This window comes from Microcaecilia unicolor, chromosome 1 (assembly GCF_901765095.1).
Source record: "Microcaecilia unicolor chromosome 1, aMicUni1.1, whole genome shotgun sequence".
NCBI classification, from domain to species: Eukaryota; Metazoa; Chordata; class Amphibia; order Gymnophiona; family Siphonopidae; genus Microcaecilia; species Microcaecilia unicolor.
In genome coordinates this window covers 70,933,983-70,950,526 of record NC_044031.1, presented here as the reverse complement: position 1 = coordinate 70,950,526, position 16,544 = coordinate 70,933,983, and the positions used below count along the sequence as shown (strand labels likewise).

Below are 16,544 nucleotides of genomic sequence, written 5' to 3'. Positions count from 1 at the left end.
AATCCTGTTTCCTGCTGTATTATGGCAATCTTTTTTTCTTCCAACATTCCATTTGTTCTTTATTTATTTATTTCCACTTTTCCTGAACTCTGGGGATGATAAGAGGTGTTGAACTGATGCTTTATAACCAAGGCTTTCACTACTTGCGAAATGAAGGGAGTACATTTATTAGCCAAGAGCTAAATAAGGAACTCCCTAAGAAGGAATAAAATGCTGGATTAGCTTCTTGGGCACTGTAACTGCATCAGCCTTGCGGCAAGGAAACGCTTCAACTCATCCTAAGAATAAACACACTATTACTACACAATACTCATATTCCTGACATTTGGGCAGCTGTATAAAATCCATTTGCAAATTCAGAAACGGTCCTAATGGTGCAGGCTTGTGTCCTTGGCTGGTCTTAACATGTTTACCCACATTATGCTGTTTACAGACCAGACAAGTATCAATCTTGGGAAATGAATCATCCCTCCTCTGCAGTCTTGTCCTGGCCATGGTACACAGAGGCAACATGCGGGAGCCAGGGCATCAGGAAGAACTACATGGCCAGACTGGGTCTTCCAAAGCCCATCAGAATGCAAATTGCATCTAGCCTGTCTCCAGGAATCAATTTCCAATTGTGATGCCTCCACTTGGGCTTGGATGACAGTCTCTTAGGAGGCAAAGGAGACAGCATCACTAGGTACAGGGAAGGCAGAGTATGACGTTCTCCTAAAGCAACCACCCTAACAGCATGGTCAGCAAAAGAATTCCCCTGAGATACTTCAGTATGAGCTTTAGAATGGCCCTCACATTTAACTATAGCAATTTCCTTTGGATGCATAATAGATTTCAACAAGGCAGAAACATAGGGAACATTATGAATTGGTTTCCCCGAAGATGTTAAGAAACCCCTATTCTCCCAAATGTATCCAAAGTCCTGAGTAATTCCATATGTATAACGACCAGCAGTATATATGGTAACAGAACTATCAGTAGCAATTTCACAGGCACAAGTTAAGGCCATAAGTTCAGCAATTCGGGCAATGTGAACATCAGGTAAAGAAGCACTTTCTGCTATGTCTGAAAGGGTATAAACAGCATATCCAGCCCTTAGTTGCCCTCATTTTTTTCTGAGACGGGAGCCATCCACAAAGAACTCAATCTAGATTGTGCAAAGGAGTTTCTTCCAAGTTGGAGCGAGGTTTGGTATTTATTTCAACAAGTTGGACACAGTTTTGTACGTTTGGGAAGCTTGCCAGGTGCCCTTGGCCTGGATTGGCCGCTGTCGTGGACAGGATGCTGGGCTCGATGGACCCTTGGTCTTTTCCCAGTATGGCATTACTTATGTACTTATGTACTTATGTAAGTTATGGGGCAGCCCTTCATCAGGGAGTGGTAGCAAGGTTGCAGGATTAAGAGTGGTACATCTGTGAATTATAACATGTTGTTCAGAAAGCAGTCTATGGAAAAGTGCTGAGTCTTAGCATGATTAAGGAGTTCCTCTACGGCATGTGGAACCTTCAAAATGAGAGGTGACTGCAGCACTATATTCTCTGACAATGAGAATTAGAGCAGCTGCAACCACAGCTCATAAACAGGGTGGGTATCCTTTGGCATCAGAATCAAGTGCAGCACTATAGTAAGCAATTGGCCTAGACTTTCCTCCGTGTAGTTGAGTAAGAACTCTGGAGGCAATAAAATTCTGTTCATGGCAAAACAGGGTGAATGGAGTTGTTTAATCTGGTAAGCCCAACACTGGGGCAGTAGTCAAGGCCTGCTTAAGTTGTGTTAAGGCTTGCTGTTGTTCCTATCTCCAGGACAGGAGTTATGGAACTTAAACGGAAAGCAGATCCTGAAGGGGTTTGATAATGACAGCATAATCCTTAATCCATTGTCTGCAGTAATTTGCTATTCCAAGCAACTTCCTAAGTTGTTTCTTAGTTGTACACTGTGTGCTATCTTAACTGAGCAGAAATCCCAAATAAGTAACTTTGGATTGGCAGAACTGAAGTTTCTTACAATTAGATTTTAGGCCTATGTTAAATAAATGGTTAAGCAGTAGCACAGAGTCTTTTATACAGGCCTCCTTGGTCGGTGAGCAGACCAGGAGATCGTCAATATACTGTACCAAGATAGAACCTCCCTCAAATTACAAGGTTTCTAAGGCCCTTTTTAAAGCTTGAGAAAAGTATGAGGCACTTTCAGTATATCCCTGACTCAAGATAGTCCAGGTATATTGATGGCCTCTATATGTAAATAGAATGGCTGGCTCTCAGGGGCCAAAGGTATAGTACAAAAAGGTACTACTGAGATCTATTACAGTGTAAAATATTGTACAATAATAAGCCCAGGTCCTATCAGTATGTCTTATCAGCAAACACTTTGAATTACAATTATAGACTTACAATTGGATCCATCAAATACGCATGCTTCAATCACTAGGCTAATTTCTTTTGAGCCTGGCATAAATAAAGGTTAGCATGTAATTCTCATCAATCCACTTTCAATTTTTTTTTTACATTTTCTTCCCACATATAAAATAGATCAGTTACTTAGCTTATCTTCTTCTCATCTTAACTTCATCATAAGCCTTCATTGTGAGGTTCTTGAAAAGACATCGAGGAGACACATCACAACAGACGTGATGAATTCATGTTTCGCCACTGGCTGTCTCAAGGTTAGTCTCCTAAAACAATGAAAAACTTACAACAGAGTCTCTTACTTAAAAAAATTGTATATCCAACAGTACTGTTACCAACCATATAGGTCCTTGTTCATCACGGATTATAAAATGGCCGCAGCTTTTTTCAGTCATTTATATTAACATCACCTGAGTAGAAGAGCACCAATCAGAACCAAGGGATAAGGCACTTCCATCCAATCCATGGTTAGAACTAAATCAATGTCATCCATTCAATTTCACAATTTAATCCCCCGGGACTGACAGCTTTCAAAGTAAAAATCCAATACTGCTCTTTGTAATTGAGTAATTTTTCTATGATTCCATCCTCCCACGCTTCTGTAATATGGTCAATAATCCGCCATCGAATATCTGAAACTTGATGTTTACATTGAATCCAATGTTGCACTAGTGGTGCCTCAGCTTTACCTGTCATAATTCGTGACTTGTGTTCATTAAGTCGTAATTTAACATCTCATTTACTTCTTCCTACATAACTTTTATCACGTATTGAGTCTGTGGGTCTATCCATGTGGGTCCTATCAAGGACAAGGAACACCATTGACAATGTCAGCAGCTGGTATGTTGAGTTGAGTTCACTTTGTCTACAGCATATCTTTTCTTTTCGGATAATAAATTGCCAATATTTTTAGCTCTTGAAAATGCTTTGATAGGTTTATTTTCAAAAATTTGATCCATTTGTAATTATTACGATCAGTATCTTTTCGATATAAGGTAGTAGAGATTTTGTCATCTATTTTTTCAAAATGAATATCCAAACAAATTATAAACTTTTGGTGAAAAGTCTCTGTAAATTTCAAATTCAATTCCAAAGTGTTTAACCAGTCAATGAATTCAATCAACAATTCTTTTGAGCTAGTCCAAATAAAAAAAATATAGATTTAGGCTCAGCCCTCACTATTAAATGTTGCATCATGTTTTCCCTTGCCACACTGTCTGGTTTATCCCCTGTATCTGGAAAAGCAAATGATTTTTGTCTTTGTGCTGGCTCTGAATCAGATGTTTTCGGTTTTGGAAATGCATCAGGATTTCTGCTACTGATCCCCCTTCTGTTTGACAGAAAAGATCTACTATATCTTACTCTGTGTTGTCCTCTGCATGATAATCAGGATGCAGGGCAGTGGGGAAAGTACCGGATAAAAAGTATTACATTTTTACTTGAAAATGATCAACTTTATTTTAACCTCAACCAATTTCTTTTCCATTTCACCTTTAACTTCATCAACCTTTTTCTCCATTGTATTTTTCAAACTTGATAGAGCATGTACTTTATCACATTATAAACATTCAGTATACCATTTAAAATACTTGGTCCATTGATCTGGTGCAATCTTTTTATGTTCTAAAGCTTCTCTTAAATGCACCTATATTTCAAGTCTAAAGGATCCTTCTTGAGGGGAACACAAAGCAGAATTATTTCTAGTAAAAATATTCCATTTATCCAAATGTTTACATGATTCCGAACCATAATTAGTGCTCATGTATGCCGCTGGCCCTGAAAGTAGAGTCTCAGACTTACTTTTCCAATTTCCATAATTTGCTGAGTGGACTCTCAGAAAACCTTATGTCACTATTTCCCTCTCCCACCTTGGAAATTCAATTTGAATCTCTGCCTTTGAGAATCAATCAGACAAAGTCTCTTATGCTCAGTCCGTCAGATCTTAACTCACAAGACCTGTAATCTGGCCCCCAGCCAGATTAGTTTAGATCCACTAAGCTCTGAACGTCCCTTTTGAGTATCCACTTTATTTATTTATTTTATATGCTCTTATATAACTTTTGTTTCCCACAAATGTACTTTAAGTCAAGAAATATAAATATATAAATATATATATATATATATATATATATATATATATATATATATTTACATTTCCTTCTTTTGTTTCTTGAGATTAAATTTAAAACCAAAACAATTTAAACTAATAAATGAGGAAAATCCCAGAAAAAGAAATTACATTTTACACATGTAATGTTCACTTCGCCCACAAGATGGCAATGCTGATCAATACAAATAATTCACAGACAGCAGAGAATGGCTATAGGGAAACAGAAAAGAACTAAGAGGTATTTTTATAATGCTTCTGAGCAACAATTGTCTATCTTCAATTTCTACCATTTTTTTCAGACTAAAGATATGAACCCTAAATTTTCCCAAATCCACACCCCTCTGGGGGATAGACTGCTTGTGCCTTGGTCCTCTCCCCAGCTTTGGGAAGGAGCCCTTGAGAGCTGTCAGAAACAGAACATTAGAAAAAACAAAAAAAGTCAGTGAAGCTCAGCCTAAAGTACTTAAAGCATGGCTTGGTGTTGTGTTGAACAGGACAACTGCCCAGTGCTTTGGTTTCAGCAGGAGGGGGGAAAGTGTGAGAGCTGCATAACCATGAGAGGCAGTGAAAATGAGCTGCCCATGTCGAGTGGCTAGGCCTGGTAGCTCATGGCCATACAGTCTTAAGCACACATGAGCCTACTCTGTCATACTAATGTAGTCGATGACTGCAGATAAAGACCTGTATGGTCCATCCGGTCTGCCCAACAAGATAAACTCATTATATAAGGTATGATGTGATACTTCATATGTACACCTGATCTTGATTTGTCCATGTCATTTTCAGGGCATAGACCGTAGAGGTCTACCTGGTACACTCCATGTTCTAAAACTTCAGAAGTCATCGAAACCCCTGAAAAGCTCCACTCCAACCCATCCAGATCTATTCAGCCTTGATCATGGCACAGACCATGGAAGTCTGTCCAGCACTGGCTTTGCTTCTCAATAACCAGTGTTGCCATCTAATCTACAGTAAGCTTCTTTGGATCCATTCCTTCTAAACAGGATTCCTTTGTGTTTATCCCATGCGTTTTTGAATTCCATTACCGTTTTCATCTCAAACATGTCCTGTGAGAGGGTATTCCAGGTGTCTACCACCCTCTCAGTAAAAAGAAATACTTCCTGACTTCATTCCTGAGTCAGCCCCCCTTCAACCTCAATTCATGTCCTCTAGTTCTACCATCTTTCTGTCTCTGGAAAAGGTTCTATCACCTTCCTGTCTCTGTACCATACCTCCCCTGTTTCTTCTTTCCTCCAGGGTATACATGTTCAGGACATCAAGTCTCTCCTTGTATGTCTTGCTATACAAACCTCATACCATTTTCGTTGCTTTTCTTTGAACCACATCGTCTTTTTACTTCCTTAGCAAGATACGGCCTCCAAAACTGAACACAGTACTCCAAGTGAGGCCTCCCCAACGACGTGTACAGGGGCATCAACACCTTCTTTCTTCTGCTGGTTATACCCATCTCTATGGAGCCTAGCATCTTTCTGGCTGCAGCCACAGCCTTGTGAAATTGTTTCCTCACCTTGAGATCTTTAGACACCATCACCCCAAGATCCCTCTCCTGAGCTGAGCTTACCAATCTCTCTCCTAGTCTGTGGCAGCTGTTATTTGGTAGCTTCGAGCTGTCTCTACCACAGATGAATTCAGCATTGTGACTCAGCTCCTTCTTTCAACCCTTTATCTGGCAAACAGCAGCACTTCTCAGTAGATGCACACAACTCTCAGCAGGGACAGCCGACATTGAGTGTGGTGAATCCTCTGGTGGTGGGAAGAACCACCATTTCAGGCCTGATGAAGGAGGAAATTGGCTTTCCCCTTTTGGCCTGGACTGCAGAATTGGAATTAGCTTAAAAGGAAAAAGACACAGGGGTTCCTGAATTGCCAGCGTTTCGTGCTGCTGCTTCAGGGTCTTGGTGGCAGGGTTTTAGAGACACTGAAGAGCCAACTAGAGCCAGTTTCAAAGATAGTCCCGCCACCAAGACCCTGAAGCGGGCAGCACGAAACGCTGGCCATCGTCTGCTTGGGGTGAGGAGGAGAAGAAACTAGCTCTAGCAGCAGAAGGTTATAAGTGTTGGTAGCAAGTGCAGCTGAAAGATAAGTGTTCTCTCAGTTTTGAGAAATTCTTCTATGCATATATAATTGTTGAAACTGCTGACACAGTAGTATTGAATGAAAGTTTTGTAGCAATTAAAGTTACTGCAGCAATTAGTGACTTCATATCAAGTTGAAGGTTTTTTTCGGCCAATGATGAACAGAGGATCATTCATGATCCGTTTAAGCTCCAGTAGATTGTGTTAATCTAAGAGCTCTGTGAGGCCATATTTTCCTTCGTTATATGTAGTTTTCTCCTTTGTTATATGCAGTAGTTTACTATTAGTGCATTCAAGTACATTCTCAATTCTGTCTTACAGCATGACCCGAGAGGGTATTCTTTTAGCGCTTGAGAAAGTTTTCAACCTCTGGCTTATGTAACAGTATTGCATGTTTTGGAACATTAGTGTGCAGAGCACAATGTGGTATCATTATAATCTTCAGGCTATGATGATTTGGATTTTCTGTAGGATGGTATAGACAAGGATTTAGCCCTAGCCTCTTTAAAGGTGCAGATAGTGGCCATTCCTTGCTGTGGGAGATCTGTGGCATCACACTCTGACATGGTTAAGTTCCTGAAAGGAGTTAAGCTTTTACATCCATCCCCCCAGGTGACCTATTGTGCCCCCATGAGATTTCATTCTATGTTTGTGGAGGTTACAATTAAAGATCTTGCCTTAGAGACAGTAAGCCCGATATTTGCTGTCCGCCACCAGCGTTCAACCCAGATGTTCAATGCCAGGTCGTATCCAGTGACCGGCATTGAAAATCTGGGTTTATTTTGGCCGCCAAAACGTTAACTGGCTATGCCAATATTTAGCGCTAATCGGTTAACCTTTTAGCAGTCAAGGATATGTGTGCTATTTAAGCAACCTATTTTGACCGCTCAACATAACCAGTTTGGTGCTGAATATCTGAGCCTAACTGCCTATGTCACGCAATATAGCTGGTTAGTGGCTAGCCACTAACCGGTATATTCCGTGGAAGATAACCAGTTATCTCCCACTGAATATCCACTGATAGGGAGCGTGAATACTATTTAGTCCCTCCAGTCCGCTCGGGAACTGATCCAGGATTGGCAACATAAGCGGAGCCATACTGGGACAGACCAAAGATCCATCAAGCCCAGTATCCTGTTTTCAACAATGACCAATCCAGGTAACAAGTGCCTGACAAGATCCCAAAACAGTACCTTTCATGCAGCTTATCCTAGAAATGAGCAATGGATTTTCCCAAGTCCATCATAATAATGGCTTATGGACTTTTAGGAAGATATCCAAACCTTTTTTAAACCTCACTAAGCGGAGACCACGTGAGGACATGAGCTGAGTAGCAATGTGTTGCTGAAGCTCCTGAGACTCCCCGCCCGGAATTGAATTAAAGTGCAGCAACTTAACGAAATTTTGGCGCAGACCCTACAATTAAGACTGCCCTAGTTTATGGACAGATATTTGCGGAAAACGGCTGGAACAATGGCGCAGAGATCCGGGAAAAAAGAGAAAATTAAACTGAGCGACACGGAATCCAAAATGGCGGACGAAACAGACAAATCTCCTGGAGAATTCTCGGAGGCGCAACTTATACAACTTACCAAAGCGGTGACAAATGCGTGGGAGCCGAAGTGGGCAACGATGGAAGAAAAGCTAGAAAACCTAGCCACGCGAATGGATGGCATAGGGACGAGAGTGGGAGACCTGGAGGCACGCATGTCGGCTCTGGAGGACGAAGGGAGAGGCTATGGCCCGGACATAGCGGCTTTAACGCAACAACTGAAAGGCTATCGTGAAAAGCTAGAAGATCTTGAAAACCGCTCGCGCCGGAACAATATACGGGTGGTAGGACTTTCTGAAAACATCCCAGACCGGAACCTTACGCCCTGGCTTGAAAACTGGCTAAGTAAGGAACTGGCGATCTCAGACGCAACAGGCCCGCTGGTAATAGAAAGAGCACACCGAGTAGGCCGCAAGTACGAAGGCAAGACACGGCCGAGGGTGGTAATGGCCAAGATATTCAATTACCGCCATAAAATGGAAATTATGCAAGGATTTAGAGCACGCAGAGACACCTTAGCTCACGAAGGGCAGAAAGTGTTAATATTTCAAGACTTTTCAGCTGAAGTACAGCTACAGAGGAAAAAGTTCCACCCACTTTGCTCAGAGTTAGCTCAGAAAGAGGTGAAGTTTACATTGCAATTTCCAGCTACCCTGCGAATCTTAATACAAGGGCAGTGGCACATGTTTAAAGAAGTGGCAGAAGCAAGAACAGCGGTGCTGGAAGCGGGCCTGATTGACAGAAAGTAAAAAGGGAAGGCTGTGAACAGGGTAATTATAAATGAAGCTGTTTATCTCACAAGGGTCAGTCAAGAAAGGGCGGGGGTCCCATGTGCTCGAGGTCTCACTACTTGATCCTCTGGGGTGCCAGAGGATGGAGGAAGGGTATAATCGGGTTGGGGAAAGAGAGATAGGGGGGGGAGGGAAGGGGGGAGGGGGAAGAATTAAAGACGTCAAAGACAAGGGGCATTGTCACCTGAATTATGGGACACATCAGGAACAAGAGAGAAATTTAATAAATACACAACCAAAGTTCGTTGACACTAGACGGATGGGAATAAGACCTAGAGGGGGGAAGATGACCAAGTTATGGGAATTAGAATTGGCGATAGAAGAGATGAGAGGTAGATGCCTGTTAGAATAACAACATGGAATGTTGGGGGGTTAACTCCCCAATAAAAAGAGCAAAAATATTGAAAGCCCTGAAGAGGTACAAATCAGATATAGCGTGCTTACAAGAGACACATTTATCAGACACAGAACATGATAAGCTGAAAAAGCAGTGGGTGGGAGAAGTCTATTCTGTTCCAGCAAGAGGGAAGAAAGGAGGGATAGCAGTCCTCTTCCGTAAAGGGCTAGCTTATAAAACGACGAAAGTAGCCACCGGGGAAGAGGGAAGATATATTATAGTGAAGGTATGGATGCCAGGGTTAGAGATCATTCTAGTAGTCCTATATGGCCCTAATGTCTACACTCCAGAATTCTTCAGATCCCTAGTGGGTAAATGCAATGTTAATGGTAAACAAAGGTTGGTGGTAGTAGGGGATTTCAATCTGGTGCATGATTCCAAACTGGACTGTTCGAATAATTGCTCGCCCCACTACCAAGGGAAAAGGGCCAGAGAAATGACACTATTTGCTAGAGAATTAAATCTAATAGACACCTGGAGAGCATTGCACCCGACAGAACGTGAATATACACACAGATCAAGGGCCCATGGAACACAGTCCAGGTTGGACTACATACTAATCGACAGAGCAATGTTTCCACAGGTCATAGCAACTGATATAGGCCCAGAGGCAGTGTCAGACCATTCGCCGGTGTGGATGGACCTGGAACTGCAGGGGGACATAGAGAAAGGAAGAGGTTGGAGATTCCCAGCGTATTTATTCTCAGACCCCAAATTTTCAAAATATCTTACCCACAAATGGGCAGAATATAGCAAATATAACGATGGGCATGCCCGGGAACAACCTGTTTTGTTCTGGTCGGCCTCTAAAGCAGTCCTGAGAGGGGACATAATTGCGTTTTGCAGTAAGCGTAACAAATGTAGAGCGGCTGGGATATTGCTGTTAGAATCAAGATTAAAAAGAGCGCAAAAGATGTGTGCGCACAGACCGACGAAAATTAATCAAGAGAATTTAAAAGCAGTGCAGATAGCCCTTAATACCTTATTACATGAACTAGAATTGAGATCAGCATTATTTTATAAACATAAATTACATAGATATGGGAACCGGGCGGGACGCCTGCTTGCAAGAGTAATAAAAAACTGGGGAGGGCCCAGAACAGTGGCCACGCTTAGAGACGGAAATGGCGGGTTGACTAATGATCACCACCAAATAGGTCAAATTTTTACCACATATTTTGCCACGCTATACAAAAATCAGGGGGGGGCCTCGGGGGAAGCACTAACTGCATATCTCCAAGAGACGCAGTTACCGCAACTGCATAATAACCACTTAGACCGGTTAAATGCGCCAGTGACAATGGGAGAACTGCAAAAAGTAGTGAAAGCACTGAAATTGCGGTCAGCCCCCGGCCCAGATGGGTTCTCTGGGGAATATTATAGGTTGTTACCCCCCGGGGCCCTAGTAAACCTACTTAACTACTTTGAGGAGGTGGTGGAAGAGGGTAGATTGCCATTATATGCTAATTCAGCCCTCATAACGTTAATCCCGAAAGCAGGCAAGTCCCCAGAAAGACCAGGATCATATAGACCAATATCTCTCCTGAATGTGGAAATAAAATTATTATCTAAGATACTGGCAGAGAGATTGGCACAATGTCTGCCTGATCTGATAGGGGCAGAACAGGTCGGATTCATAAAGAAAAGGAGAGCAGTCCATAACGTTCGGAAATTAATGCTTGCTATGGCGATGTGCAGACAAAAAAACATACCTATGTGGGTATTAAGCCTAGATGCAGAAAAGGCGTTCGATTTAGTACACTGGGATTACCTCTTCCAGGTGTTGAAGGCAGTAGGAATATCTGGATGGTTTTTAAGGGCAGTGAATACACTGTATAAAGAACCTAAAGCCAGTGTAATTGTTAATGGAAGACGAGGAAGAGAGTTTTCAATACAAAAAGGCACCAGGCAGGGCTGCCCGCTGTCACCCCTATTATTTGTGTTGGCAGTGGAACCCCTGCTAGAAAATTTAAGGCGGGCGCAAGAGGTGAAGGGGGTGAGGGTGGAAGATTGCCATCTGAAGGTGTTCGCATATGCGGATGACCTGTTACTGACCATAACAGACCCCAACAACTCTCTAGTGGGGGTACTGGACAGGGTGGAGAGATTTGGAGGATTTTCAGGGTTTAAGTTAAATTACACCAAGTCCTATATTCTCCCAATGACAGAATCAGACCTGGAACAGCACAGGGGCCCCCAAAAACTGACTTGGACTACAGGACCGATTAAATACTTGGGAATTTGGCTCCCAGCAGACCTAACCACCATGTATAAAGAAAATATCACACGATTGTTGAAGGAAACTGCTGAGAGATTAAATATGTGGAAGGCATTACCTGTGGCGCTATTAGGACGAATAGCCTTATACAATATGTGCATTGTACCAAAGTGGTTGTACGTATTCCAAACAGCACCTTTATATTTGACAAGGAAGGATGAGAGGAAGCTAAATAGACTTTTGCAGTTATTCTTATGGCAAGGCAAGAAGGCGAGGCTCTCGATGACAACTCTGACAACCCCAGTGGAATATGGTGGGTTGGGCCTCTTAAGTGTGAGATACTTGACAGTGGCATGTGGAATGTGCCACATCAATGACTGGTTTCGGGGGACCGAGGATTTTTCTAATACCAAATTAGAACTCCAGCTGATGCCAGAATTGCACTTTACAAATTATCTACATGCAGGGGGGGGACAGACTCCAGACATTTTGAAATATTCAAAGATAATGCCAGTGGCAAGAGCGACTTGGTCCTGGATATGTCGTCTCCACAAATTTTCAGCAAAAATAACACCTTTGCAGACCATCTGCGGGAATGCACAGTTTGCACCTGGGATATTGTACCCAGCATTTCAGAAATGGAGGCGTAAAGGAATAATATATCTGCAACATGTACTGGGCCGAGAAGGCAAGATCAAATCATTTGTGGAATTACAAACTGAGTTTGACCTTCCCGATACAGATAACTTTCATTATATGCAACTTAAGCACTACATTACATCCTTGGGATGGGAACCGTTGGCAGAGGATGTGCAAGAGGAATTGTCATCAGCATTTTCCCTAACAGCCCAGCAAGAGGTTCCACTCACGTACCACCATAGACATATAAGAGACACGAGAGAGGAGCCTGACTTTAACAGACTAACAGCACAATGGAACAGTGAGCTCCATATTAATATTTCAACCGCACAATTCAAATCTCATATCTTAACTATCAGACGTGTCAGTGCGGCAGCGAGACATTGGGAAGTGCAGTACAAGTTTGCAATGCGAATTTATGTGGCCCCCAGAAGAGCTTTTCACATGGGTATGTCCTCTTGGGGCGAATGCCCCAAATGTGGAGAAACTGGAGCAACATTGGGCCACATGTTTTGGACATGCACGGCTGTGGGGAACTTTTGGAAATCTATGTTGTCTGCTGTGTCCAAGATTTGGAATACAAAATGGTTCTTTGACGCTGGGCTATTGTTTGGAAGCCCCAGATTGTTGAGGCCTAGTCCTAAAGGTTTTACGAAGTTTGTGGCCAGGGCAACCATCATCTCCAAACAAGTTATATTGACAGAATGGATTTCGCATAAGGCACCTGAGCTGCAACAATGGCGGACCCGTATGTTACTGTTGATGCGACTAGAACGTGCTGGACTGTTTGACTTGGAATCGAAAGAAGGGAGGGAGTTTCAACAATGCTGGGGTCCTTTTTGGATGACGCTAACACCTAGAGCACGAAGCCATCTGTTGAATATATAAGTGTAGAGACATGTGTATGAACAAGACTAGTTTGAGAGAGGATGAGTCCCAAGGGAGAAGAAACCCCGGGGGGGGGGGGGGGGGGAGGGGGTAAAGATATTATAAAATGTTTGATGGCATTATGTTGTGTTGTTTAATACCACAGTTTGTATTTCTTGAAGACGCTCATCAATAAAAATGATTTAAACATAAACCTCACTAAGCTTACTGCTTTTACCACATTCTCTAGCAATGAATTCCAGAGTTAATTACACGTTGAGTGAAGAAATATTTTCTCCGATTTTTTTTAAATCTACTACTTTGTAGCTTCATTGCATGCCCCCTAGTCCTAGTATTTTTAGAAAGAGTAAACAAGTGATTCATATCTACTTGTTACACTTCACTCATTATTTTATAGACCTCTATTATATCTCCCCTCAGCCATCTTTTCTCCAAGTTAAAGAGCCCTAGCCATTTTAGCATTTCATCATAAGGAAGTCATCCCATCCCCTTTATCATTTTCGTTGCCCTCCTCTGTACCTTTTCCAATTCCACTATACCTTTCTTGAGATGCGGTGGCCAGAATTGCACGCAATATTTGAGTTGCGGTTGCACCATAGAGCGATACAAGGGTATTATAACATCCTCATTTTTGTTTTTCATTCCTTTCCTAACAATGCCTAATATTCTATTTGCTTTCTTCACTGCCGCCAGACACTGAGCAGAGGGTTTCATCATGTCATCAGCAATGACGCCTAAATCGTTTTCCTGGTCAGTGACTCCCAACGTGGAACCTTGCATCATGTAGCTATAGTTCAGGTTTCTCTTTCCCACTTGCATCACTTTGCACTTGCTCACATTAAACATTATCTGCCATTTGTATTCCTAGTCTCCCAGTCTCATAAGGTTCTCTGGCAATTTTTCACAGTCCTGTTATGAATTAACAACTTTGAATAACTTTGTGTCATCAGAAAACTTAATTACTTCACTAGTTATTCCCTTATCTAGATCATTTATAATCTGATATTCCCTTTTGTTTTCAACTTTTATGAAGAGTAAATTTATACATAGTTCTTGGACCCAGGCTCGGATGTCTGCTTCTAGTTTAGCATTGATTGACCTGGCAGTAATTTGCATGCTCATTGCTTACAGCATGCCATGTTATTTTCAGATTGGTAATTTCAAAGTAGACTTGCGGCTCTGCCATGAGGCTTTTTGCATCAGCCCCTGAAAGAGCCACACAATACTCAGAGGTAAGCACGGCTGCTAGAGGCCATTAGCAGCAGACTAGCACCCGCATTTACTTGCGCAGAATGTTCACAGGCCAGGAGTGCGGGAACCAATGAGTGTGCTGACAAACAGTATATGTAGCATGCTAATGAGCTGTCTTTTTATTCCTGCCCCATGCACAGAACAACAGTGCCCTTATCATCGTAAACACTACGCCAGCTCGGAGCTGGCATTAGGGTTTGCGAAGCAGGAGGGAAAGTAGGGCAACCAACCATCTATTCACATTTGTTAAACCAGCCAGAAAGCACATGCTTACCCCAAACACCATGCTTGTGCCTTTAGGCACCCAAATGGGGCAACAAGACGTGCATCACATGAGTTTCTTGCAGACTCCTGCACACTGAAGAATTCTACTGTAGCAAGTCTTGGATCACATGGGATGTTTTTTTCAAGCTGCTTGTGCTTTTGGATATTTCTGGCTTCCTCTTGTTTGTTGAGAGCACTGAATACTCCCCTATTGCCACCATCGCAATGGAATCTGCCCAGGCAAGTGTGAGGGAGCCGCTGCCTTTAAACTTCGGAGCTCGGCAACCAGCACTTCTTCCTCTCCTTCCCTCCTCCCCATCTGGAGTTCTGAGCATGCGTTCAAGAGCTGTGCTTAATGCACAACTCTTAGGCACATGCACCAGGCGCCATCCTCCCTCTGAACTCCCTAATGCTCAGTGCTATGACACACCTAAATTTGCGTCTCAGCGTTAAGCATTAGGGAGTTCCTTCGCTGCACTGATCTAGTCATATTTTTCTGGTGCTGTTCAGAACAGCACATGTAAACAGCACCCAAGGCTTCCAAAATCACTTCCCAGGTGCTTATTAGTGAATCATATCATTTGTAGGACCAAAGATTAGATGAAATCAGGTTTCTTTGTTACTGCTGTCAAGTTTGAACCCTCAAAATACAAATGAACCTTAGGGAGCCAGTTGTTTCATGGTGCAAATACTTTTGCCCACCTTTAGTGGCGGCATTCTGGAGCTGAATTAGTGCAGGAAATACAATAGCACATGTTTTTTGCATTAGCAAAATTATGGTCTTTGTTTGAAAGGGCCCAGAGCATCCATGGTTATAACCCTAACATTAATGAGCATGCTTGGGACAGATAGCGAGCACAGTGGTAAGAACAGATGTGAGACACTAATTAGAAGACCCAGGACTGGTGACATTGTTGGTGATTTAAGGGAAAGGTGGTAGAAATCCAGAGAGGAAGACAATAGGACAGTATGGATGGGTCAATTTATCTTTGTCTGCATCATATTTACTGTGTTGCATATTCATATCTTTTGTCTATTCTAGTGTCAGTCTTGCCATGCATTTCCTCTGAATCTAAACACAAATATTTGAAGTTCAGTATGCATATGTATATGCAAAAAACATATTGACACACCTAATATGTCAGTTCCACATATATGTGATGCAGCCCTGTACATCCCCAAAAGCTTTCTCTCTAGCTCATGATACCAAGTAAGCAGTACATTCCACACCCTGATTTTGTTGTTTGATGAATTTTTCAATATTTTGTAACTAGCTCTGGACATCTGCAAATGTCTCTGATTGGCCTTTTAAGTGAAGCTAATTTAAAAATCTTGCCTCTCACACAGCAGAATAATCTGAGTAATCCTCCAACACCTCCAGCCTCACTTCCCCCTACTCCACCTCCTGTGACTTGTCAAAAGATGGTGAATGGCTTTGCAACTACTGACGAACTTGCTGGAAAAGATGGAATGTTAAGACATGATGGTGAGATTAAAGTCTTTTTTTTTACAGTGTTATTAAAGGTAAATACTGAGTCAATAGAATTCCTAGCATTGTACAGTGCGGAGCTTTAATTATATGAACAAAAACATATTTCTTTTTCATGTTTGAAGCTATTTTTTATTGTCTGTTTTCATAGTAATATGGAGAAATAAATTTTATACATACATTTTATGTTTATGAACCCAATTTCCCTATTGTCTTTCAGTTACCAAAGCTTTAGGACATAAACAGTTTCAGCTGCCTTTTAGATCTCAAGATGATTTGATAGCAAAAGCTATGGCTCAGGGCCCTAAAACTATAGATGTTCCTGCTTCTTTTCCAACACCACCTCACAACAATCAGGAAGAATTAAGGTGAGTTGCTGCTTTTAAGTCCAAGTTACTGGAGATACAAATGTGGTTAATGAAGGCACAAATAAATGTCTACTTTTCA

The 16,544-nt window shown here is 42.0% G+C and overlaps 1 protein-coding gene across 4 annotated transcripts in view; it reads left to right on the top strand.

The window, feature by feature from the left end:
* Positions 1-16,544, top strand: part of KMT2C (lysine methyltransferase 2C) — a 917,733-nt gene that overhangs the window by 817,711 nt on the left and 83,478 nt on the right. For all 4 annotated transcript variants that reach the window (XM_030198371.1, XM_030198346.1, XM_030198363.1 and 1 more), the window contains 2 exons: positions 15,956-16,094; positions 16,318-16,465. In XM_030198371.1, coding sequence (XP_030054231.1) covers positions 15,956-16,094; positions 16,318-16,465 — 287 coding nt within the window. The remainder of the gene's footprint in view (positions 1-15,955; positions 16,095-16,317; positions 16,466-16,544) is intronic.